Source organism: Leptopilina boulardi, unplaced genomic scaffold (genome assembly GCF_019393585.1).
Source record: "Leptopilina boulardi isolate dan_hultmark-lab unplaced genomic scaffold, ZJU_Lbou_2.1 LbouV2_273, whole genome shotgun sequence".
In the NCBI taxonomy this organism is placed as follows: domain Eukaryota; kingdom Metazoa; phylum Arthropoda; class Insecta; order Hymenoptera; family Figitidae; genus Leptopilina; species Leptopilina boulardi.
Genome location: NW_026137833.1, coordinates 2,980,686 through 2,991,687, shown reverse-complemented (window position 1 = coordinate 2,991,687; position 11,002 = coordinate 2,980,686). Strand labels below are relative to the sequence as shown.

General features: G+C 22.2%; 1 protein-coding gene across 5 annotated transcripts in view; it reads left to right on the top strand.

The window, feature by feature from the left end:
- The window catches only part of LOC127281630 (reticulon-1-A), a 66,582-nt gene that overhangs the window by 1,758 nt on the left and 53,822 nt on the right, over positions 1-11,002 (top strand). Inside the window, exons 1-2 of one of the 5 annotated variants that reach the window (XM_051305437.1) lie at positions 4,745-5,791; positions 5,885-6,385. The exons of 1 other annotated variant lie outside the window; for it this stretch is intronic. In XM_051305437.1, the coding sequence (XP_051161394.1) occupies positions 5,290-5,791; positions 5,885-6,385 (1,003 nt within the window). In that variant the 5' untranslated portion in view covers positions 4,745-5,289. Of the gene's footprint in view, positions 1-4,743; positions 6,386-11,002 lie in introns of those variants that run through there. 3 more of the 5 variants (XM_051305436.1, XM_051305435.1, XM_051305434.1) reach the window with 3 other exon arrangements.

Genomic DNA, 11,002 nt, shown 5'->3' with positions numbered 1-11,002 from the left:
ATTGTTTATAGTTTTAAAAAAATTAGCAAATAAAATTACCAAAATTTTTTAATTCAAAATCACTTAAAATTCAATTATTTGCAAAAATTTCAATTATTTTTTTATGATTTTTATAATATACTTCGAAAATTCAATTATTTGAAAGCATTTTTCAAATAAAACAATTTTTTTTTGTGTTTTCTTATAAATTCTTCACAATAAAGTCAGTATTAAAATTTTTATGAAATTTAATAATTGTTTATAGTTTTAAAATAATTAGTAAATAAAATTACCAAAAAATTTTAATTCAATATCACTTGAAATTTAATTATTTGCAAAAATTTCAATTAGTTTTTTAATTAAAAACTTTTGAAATTCAATTTTTTTATGTGATTTCTAATAAATTCTTTATCAACAGAAATCATTAAAAAAAAAAAATCTTAATTAAAAGCTTCTAAAATTTAATTATTTCTAAAATTTTCCATCTAAAATTTTTTTCGAAATTGAATAATTTCAATTATAACTTTTCTGAAATTCAATTATTTTTAATGATTTTTATAATATTTTTCTAAAATTCAAGTAGAATAAGTGCACCAATTACGGCGCTTTCATAAAAAATAGCTATATTTTTTACTATTATATTTAATAAAACTGTTGAAAACTGGTTAACAAAAATTATTTTAATCTTATTTTGATACAATTATACTAATAAAAATGCACATTTAAACAATTATTAATTTAATTATTTGAGATCAAATTTTTTCCCTCGTCGTAATTGAAACATTTTTAAGATTTTCATTGACTTCAATTACGGTGCGGGCAAAGTATCTTCAAAATACAAGTAATTTTTGTCACCGTAATTGACACACTGAAACTGATACAAACTCGCCTTAATCGAAAATTACGGTATTATTTTTAATTTCTCATATTTATTTAAATAATCGATTTTTATAAAGTTCACATTTTTTTAAATATCTAAATAACATTAGCTTTTAGTTTAATAAGTCTTAAATTAACTTTCTGCAATAGAAATGTCGAATTTTCTATTTCAAAGGTGTTTTGACTCGAATCGCGCCGTAATTAGTGCATTTATCCTATCTGAAATCATTTTTCACTTAAAAAGTTTTCAAATTATTGTATTTTTGTCTGCAATTTCTAATAAATTTTTTTAATAGCAGAAATCATCAAAAATTTCAAATTAAAAATCACTTGAAGTTGAATTAATTTCAAAAATCTAAATTGTAAATCTTTGAAAATTCAAAAACTTTTAAAAAAAATGTTATCTAAATCTATTTGATAAATTATTTTTAGTTCTGTAAAATTTTATAATGGTCTGAAAATTAACAAAATCTTTTAAAATACAATTATTTCTAAAAATTTTGACTTTAACTCTTCAAAAATTTTTATTTAAAAAAAAATTTTATTTAAAAATCTGTAAAACTTGATGAAGTATTGCCTGAAATTTTTTTGACCATCAAAACTGAAAAATATGACAAAATCTTTAATTCGAATAAATTGCTTAAATCAGACTTGAAAAATGATAAAAATGTAACTTTAAGAATTTTTTTTAGAAATTTGTCCTACTTAAATAAAATTTTGAAAATTTGTCTTACAATATTAGTTCGATTCTGAAATATTCGAAATAAATTTTTTTGATAATATTCTTATAGTATTATTCTCATTACAGAATTAATAAAACGAATTTAATATCTAATAACATTAGTTATTTCAAGTAAAATATTCATTAATCAATTAAATATTGTTAAAATAAAAAAAATTGACTTTTTCGACTTTTTTTGTGCCTTAAAGTCGATCCGAGGCCTGTTTTTTTCTTGAAAATTTGTAGATCTATTCTTCCAGTAATATTTTAATTTTTTAAATGTCAATTAAATACTTTTTTCTGGAGGTCTGCATTCATGGATATAAATGTATTTAAGTTCAAATTTATATTTATCAGATTTTTTATTTAATCGATTTTTTTCATTTATATTTATAAATTTATTTAAGAAAATTTCTCTTTAGCTAAATTTTCATTTCTATTTATAATATAATTTTTATTTATTTATAATATTTACTGATTAAGAGAGCCGTTTAATATTTTTATTAAATTAATTTTTTTTTTGTTTTAATAGAATGTTCATCAAAGCTGATAAAAATCGTGATTTAAAAAAAACTTCTATTTTTTTTTATTTAAATAAAATTTCTATTTTAGTTACTTTGTAACTTTTCAAAAGTTTATTTCTTAGTAGTTTGTTTTTTTTCATAAATACTTGAACAATAAATTTAAAATAATACAAGCATCACGAAATATTTATATTTTTATCAATGCAAATAATATTTTTAAATTAAAAAACTTAAAACTGTGCAACAAGTCATGTTTTTTAAAATTGTTAATTTTAAAAAAGTCATAATAATTTCGTAATATTATTATGCCGTTGAAAATTTAAATAAGTATACAGAATTTTTTTTTTTCAAGAATAATATACTAAAATTCATAAAAAATTTAAACTAAATTTATCAAAACATAATTTGAAAAAGTTTTGATTTTTTGAAACGTCAATAATTTTGTAATATTTCTCTAATGAATCAATCGATCAGTTTTATTTATATTTAGTTAAAAACATAATATAAATATTTTTAAATAAATAAATATAATTTCAATTTTACAGAATTTTTATTTAACAGAATTCTCATTTTTAAAAATATTTCCTTTTTAAAATATTTTCATTTAACCCAATTATTGTGACTAAAAATACATTAATTTTATTTAAAAAAATTCTTGTTTTATTTAATTTATTTTGCAGAATTTCTAATTATATATAAAAAAATAAATAAATAAAATTATATTTTTTTCGGAAAATTCTGCTAAATCCTAATTAGTTAAAATAAAAATTCTACTTTTAGAAATTTTTTTTAAATAGAAATTCTATATTAAATGAAAATTTGTGCAAATAAAAATTCTATTTATTAAAAATTCGGTCAATTAAAAATTCTGCTAAATGAAAATTAGTTAAAATAAAAATTACATTTCTTAAAAATTTTGTTACACAGAAATTATATGTTAAATTAGAATTCGTATAAATAAAAATTCTGTTAAATGAAAATTCTTATAATTCTGTTAAATAAAAATTAGTTGAAATTAAAATTCTACTTTGTGAAAATTTGTTGAAATAAAAATTTTGTTTAGGTATTTACAAAAAAAAATGGAAATTTTCTTAAATAAGAATTTGTTCAATAATGAAAATTCTGTTAAATAAAAATTTTGATTAATAATAAATTAAAGTAGGTGAAATTTTAAATAATTAACATTTAAACAAATTTTTAACTGTTTTTCAAAAAAAAAAAAAAATATTTATTTACAGAATATAAACAGGTCGAATTTTCCACCTAAGTACTGTTACTAAAATTTAGTTTTTATTGATCACAATATATAGAAATCAATAAATAATTTTATGACTCCATTAAGGCGATTGAATGTGTATTAATACGTATATGAGAAAAAGTCATTTACCTATGATGTATTCCACGCCAAAGTGTAAGTCCATCTGCAATTACATCTCCGATTTTTTTGAAATTTTTTTTTTTTTAGTACTAATTGAGACTAGCTTCCATGAATTTTTTCAAATTTCTTTAGCAAGCCGTTTCGAGTTATAGAATTTCGAAAATTGGAGAATTTTCATGATTTTTAATTTTTTTTTTACTTCCTTAAAAATGCACAAATTTTAAAAGTCTTTTTTTTCAAAATGTGTGTTTTTAAACGTACTTTTCAACAAAAAAATCGAAATTTTTTTTTAACGATATTACTATAAAATTTTTGAGTTTTAATGATAACAAATCATTTTTATCATTTGACATACTGATCAATTTTTTTCAAAATTGTTTCAAAAAAATTACTTCTTTTTACGAAACTAGCCCGATAATGGGCAAACAATTTTTACAATATTTTCGAAATTTTTCAAAAATTTTTGAATTTTGAATTTTTTAAAAATATTTTTGGTTTTTTTTTTATACTACGTACTTTTATGTATTTTAATGCATTGATTACAAAAATTATAGTAGCAATACCGAAAAATTTTATTTTTATGGTGAAAACCATAAAAAAGTCCCAAAATTTATGTTTTTTTTCGTTTACTGGGTAAAATATGCAAAATTAAAAAAAATGTTTAAACAAAAGTTATAGATTTTATTAAAATACATTTTTTATATCTGATGCACTTTTTTTTTTAATTTTGCATATTTTTCCCAATAAACGAAAAAAGCCATAAATTTTGGGACTTTATTTTATGGTTTTTACCATAAAAATCAAATTTTTCGGTATTGTTACTATAATTTTCGTAATCAGCGCATTAAAATACATAAAAGTACGAAATGCAATTGCAGATGGACTTACACTTTGGCGTGGAATACATCCTATGTTTGTAAAGAAATTAAAAAGGAAAATTAATTTAACCACTCCTGAAAGTAAAACAGAAATAATGGATTTTTAATTTTGTTAAAAATGTCCCTTTATTATTTATTAAAAAAATTCTAAAAGATGAAATTCTTAAAATATGTTCATATTCCAGAAAGAAATAGTGTAACATTTTTTTTGTTATTTAATATTTTTCAAAAAGAAGTTTTATATAATTTTCCAAAAAATAAAAATTTTGACACATTTAAAATTTTTTAAATTCAATAGTGCATTTATTGACCATGTGAATCCGGCTTTAAATTTCAAGTTGCGCGCGTCGCATTGTTGTGCATCTCAATATCTTTCGTATTGTTTATGGTCGCGTCACGGCATTTTGCTATAAAAAAAAAAAAAGTAGCAGAATTCCGCATTTGACAGCTGACCGATTGTTGGAACAAAGTTAGAGAAAATTATCGCTTTCACAACACAGTAACACACGGTCGTCATCGTGATTCTTTTCTCCCTACTCTAAAATAAAATAAAAAAAAAAAACTTCAAATAAATAGTGCGCGAACACACACACATTTACACAGAAAGTAGAAAATCATAATAATATATAGAAAATAGCGAATGTACTCGAGTGTCGACCGAAAATTGCCGGAAGACGAGGAAGAGGTGGAGGAGGACGCGTAGGTGGAGGCTAAAATCCGTCCTTTCCTCTCCAGGACGATCTGTCAATCGCGCATTGTCCTACCGAGTGGACAATCCTTTTTCTATTAACATTTCTTATTTACAAATCAAGGAAAAAGTTGAATCATTTAAGTCAAATATTTTACCAAAAAATTGAAATATTTACCAAAAAAAAAAAGTGAAGTGAATTAAAAGCGAAATTTTTCCTTTTTTTTTAAAAAAAAATAATCATGTCGAATGATTTTGCAAGTGACTTTTATCCGGATACAATTCGTAAGGATGTTGTCGGTGATCTTTTGGGTGGGAATTTTGATGATCAACCACTATCAACAGTGAGAGGACCAATGAAACGTGATCAAGATTCAACTGATGATTTTGAACATCTTGAACAGGAATTTTCAATGCGTGAATCGTCCCGACCACCGAACTTGGAGATTGATTCAAATTCAACGATCTCACAACGTTTAGAAAATGCGGCTGACATTGCTACGAGAAATCTTCTTGATACAAGTGTTCCAGCATTTGAGCCTGAATTACGTCCAGTTCCAGCGACTCCGCCACCATCGGCAAATTCCGATGAAATGAATAGCGATTCATTTCAATCAAAGGAAACAACAAAAATACCAATAATAATTGATCCAAAAGCCGCTTCATTGGCATTTATGGCAAACGAAAGGGCAAATGACAAGGATAATGATGATATATTTATCACTAAAGATGATGATCCACTTGGTAAATTTGATTTCACATCATCAGAATCAAAAATTTCCGATTTATCATCAACAATGAATTTTAATGAACCAGATGAATTTTTTATGAAAAAAGATGATTTTTTAACAAGAGAAATTCCTGAAATTTTGAAACATGATGATATTATTGTATCAGATGAGAAAGATATTGATTTTGATATTATGAAATCATTAGATGAAAAATCAATGAAAAAAGATGTTGACGTTGATGAATCATGGAATTTGGTTGGTAAAAGTAAATTTGATGAAGCACCAACTAAACCACTTCCACCAGTGCCACAATTTGATAGTTTTGATCCATATAATAAATCGTCTTTCCATAATAATGATAAATATGAAATGTCAAATGAATTTTTAATTGACGAATCAATGAAAAATAAAGGAAAACAAAGTGGAAATGAAACTGGTGATTCAGAATTTGAATCGGAACCGGAACCATCGCCGATTAGAAATGTGACTAATGTTAATAAGACTGAGATACGTCAAAATGATGATATTTATAGACGTGTTAATGAGAAAAAAATTAAAGAAATTGAAGTTGTTGCACCTGGGGATATTTTTGGAAGTTTGGGACTTGGTGAGTACAATAATTTTATTTGTATTTTGAAAAGAAAAAAAATTTCTTTAAATAACATTTTATTCCTTTTTTACTTAATAATTGTTATTTTTAAAATTACAGGCCTCGAATTATATGACTTTTTTCGACTTCTTTATTTCAATTATTTAATAAATTTTTAACTAAAATATTCTTCACTAAATTAATTATTTATAATAATTTTAATGAAATTCTTCACAAATTCAATTATTTTAAATTATTTTTCAATTAAAAATTTTATGAAATTTAACAATTGTTTTCAATTTAAAAAAAATCAAATAAAATTACCAAAAATTTCAATTTAAAACCCTTTTAAAAGTTAATTATTTAACAAAATTTTTGAAATTTAATAATTATATATAATAATAAAATGCCTTTTCTGATTTCACGTGTTTTTTTGAATAGTAATCTTATGACGTGTCAAATTTTGACAATTCTTTTTCTCATTTTTGCCAAAGTTGTATAATTGTGTTTCCAAATTTCGGAATAAGTTTCTTTAAAATTCCAAATTCGAAAATTCAATTCACGAAGCTGAAGTACACAACGTTTACCAATGAAATTTTTTTTAAAGTTGTATATTGATTCAACAATTGTATACAAATACAAAAAATTTATGATGAGAAAAAAGATGCGCCAGGAAATTTCCTACAAGATAGTAATTTGAAAAAAATTTATTTTTAAAAATTAATTTTTAAGGTACCAGGGACCAACGAATACCTATTAAATATTAATTATAAAAATACAGGCCTCGAATCAACTTAAAGACACAAAAAAGTCGTTTTAGTCGATTTATATTCCAAAAAAAAGTGGATTTGTTTTTTATTTTAACAAAAATATTTTATAGATTTTTAAATAAAAATTTTTTTTTTGTAATAATAATCCTTTTCGAAGGGTTAAAGTTGAAATTTTTAGAAATAATTAAATTTCAAAAGATATTGTTAATTTTCAAACAATTGTTAAATTTTACAGAACTAAAAATAATTTATCAAACAATTTTTGGAAAACATTTTTTAAATTTAATTGAATTTTCAAAGATTTAAAATTGAGATTTTTGAAATTAATTGAAACTTTAAGTGATTTTTAATTAAAATTTTAGATGATTTCACTAAAAATTTATTAGAAAATGCGGACAAAATACAATAATTTGAAAATCATTTTTAATTAAAAAATGGTTTCAGATAGTTGAATTTTCGAAGAATATTATTAAAATAGTTAAAAATAATTGAATTTCCTTAGAGTTATAATTGAAATGATTAAATTTCAAAAAAAAAAAAATTTCGATGGAAAATTTTAGAAGTAATTAAATTTTAGATGCTTTTAAATTCAAATGATTGAAAATTCAATTAATTTTGAATTCAAATTTTTGAGAATAATGAAATTTTATTTGATTTTAAATTGAAAATTTTTAGGGAAATAATTGAATTTTAAAATTTTGGATAATAATTTAATTTAAGTTCATTTTTGATTAAAAATTTGGATAATTAATTTTGAATAGAAATTTTAGAAAATAATTGAATTTTATTCCATTTTAAATTGAAAACTTGGTAAATAATTAAATTTTAAATTGAAAATTTTGGATAATTATTGGATTTTTAATTGATATTGAATTAAAATTTGAAGTTTGAGTTTATTTTGAATTGCAATTTTTAAAAAATAATTCAATTTTATTGTGATATTTATCGTATATTATTGAAAGCTTAACAAATACATTATGATAAAACAATGTGAATTTACTTATTTATTCAATGCATTATATTTTTGTTCAGAAAAATTACATTTATTTGTTTTATAACCTGATAAGTTTGTTTAGTTTACGATTAGTCACGAATCCTATAATGTTATTTTTCGCAGTTTGCATTAATGATTTAATTTCGGTATTAATATTGTTTTTTATGTAAATGAAAGTGAATTTTATACATGTCATATTTTGAGTGCATAAAATGTATCCATCTTTGTAACAGATTTTCAAGAGTGACAAATAAGTGTACAATGCTTTTGCAATTTAAAAACAGCTTTAAAAAACTAATTTTAATTGAGGAGCAAGTTTTCAAAAGTTGATAAATTCATTTTCCAAAAAATTGAGATAAATACAGATTTAACAAATTTAGGACCTTAGAAATTGATTTGTCACTCTTGAATATATGAAAAAATTTTATTAACAAAGAATTTTCAATTTAAAATCGTCTGGATTAAACCTAAGTGATTATTATTTTTAATTTTTTTTTATTAGAAAAAATTATCAAAGTCTTTAAATAACCCTATAATAAAAGACTTTAATTAAACACAAAATGTATTTTGTTTCTGTGATTTTCGGTTTTCTGTACATCTAAAGTTCCTGGCCACTGTGTCGGAAAAAGTCGTATAATCCGAGGAGTGTAAACATATAATTTTCATTATTATCATTTAATATGTAATAATATTCTAATAAATTAAATTATTATTGATAATATTAATCTTTAATTTCTTTATAACAAATAATTAAATACTCAATTTGGCGCGCTTGCGCGCGTTTAATTTTGCTAGTTTTAATTATAATTTATTTATTTATATACGGGACTTCAAAAATAAAGTACCCTTTAAATACAAATTGTATATAATATATTCGCGATGAGCACGACCTATAGAGGCGCTGTAATCATGAACATGTGATGAGATCACGTGGTCTGGAAGAAGTCTCTTCTCAAATATTTCAATGTGTCACATTTAATAAGTGTCGTTAAATGTTTTGTTATTTATTTTATACTTGATTGTTTGTGATATTTTAAGTAATACGCAAATTCTCTTTAATTTTTAATGTTAACAGTTTGTGAATTTATAAAAAGAAACCTAACAAACATCAAAAGAGAGATTATTTTTAGGTTATGTTGTGTAAGGTATTTTTAATATTTGTTTGAATTTTACTATTTTAATAAAGTATTAAAATCTAAAATAATTAATTGAACAATTTTAATTAAAAATTATATTTTATCTTAAATATAGAGTTAACAACTACTTTTTTTTACTTGTCATGAATTTGTCAATCAGATATTTTTATACAAACAAATTTATAACTCAATATATAAATTATCTACTATTTGTATTAAAATTTTGATGCAAACAGTATTAATAATGACAATAATATTTAATTGTTTTTATATTTAAATTTAAATATGTAAGCGTTGAAATGTGACATAACCTAAAAATTACTCTAAACATATCTAAATTTTAATTATTTAATTGACAGATAATGTTTCAATTTTTATTATTTATGAAATTTTAACATTAATTCTAAATAATTTACCTGGATTTATTAAATGACACTAGTTATTATTCCTTAAATATATTGTTTATAAAACAGATTCATGTGCAAAACATAAATAGAGACTTCTTCCAGAGCTTCGTCAAAAAACCGCCAGGTTTCGCATGGTTCGTGCTCATCGCGAATATGACATATAATTGAAAAATTCTCTTAATTCTCTCCAGGTGAGATTTTGACTTTTTCGGAGTAGGTTAACCGATTGCAATGAAACTTTGGAATTTTGTTATATATAGTAAGACTAATCTTTAACATAAATTGCAGCTTAAAATATTTGTTAGTTTACGAGATTTGCAATAACAAAAAATTTTAAACTGCTATATATCTTCCGTTATAATAATCGGATTGAGGTCTACTTTTTTTTAAAATATCAAGAAAAATGAGAGGAATAAATCTCTTTCAGAACAATGTTTTATAATTTTACAACTAAAACAGTTATTAAATAATAATTGAATAAATTTCAAGCGACAATCTAAAATTCAATCACTTAAGCGTTAAAATGATCTTACTAGTGTTTTCTTTAATGTTCCAAAGGAATCCAATTGTAAATGCAAGTTTAACTTATTTAATTTTAATAATTTACGAGTATATAAACAATAGCGATTACTGCCAGTTGACGTGAAATTTATTCAATTATTATTTAATAATTGTTTTAGTTGTAAAATTATAAAAAATTGTTCTGAAAGAGATTTATTCCTCTCATTTTCCTTGACATTTTAAAAAAAAGAAGACCTCAATCCGATTATTAGAATGGAAGATATAGCAGTTTAAAATTTTTTGTTATTATTGCAAATCTCGTAAACTAACAAATATTTTAAGCTGAAATTTACGTTAAATATTAGTCTTACTATATATAACAAAATTCCAAAGTTTCATTGCAATTGGTTAACCTACTCCAAAAAAGTCAAAATCTCACCTGGAATCGCACCGCTACTATTTAGAAAAGAAAGAAACTAATTATTAAATAATAGATTACGCAGTGCTGTACTAAATGCATTTAAGTTAATATTAAAGAAATCAATGTCATTAGAAATCGTATTCGCCTTTATAGATAATCTATTAATGACAGAGTTAATTCCGTAATTTGTACGATGGTATGGTATTTGAAACAGTATACATAATAATGTCTGGAATAACGTATTGGAATAGAAAATTTAATGAGTGATAGTGGAGGAGGGCAATCAATGTATCCAGTTAAAATTTTAAAAAAGAAAAGTAAATCAAAATAGTCAAATCTAGATGCAAGTCTGGATATGTTTGCCAAAGAACGTAAGTTGTCATATTCATGTGAAAATCTGTCAAAA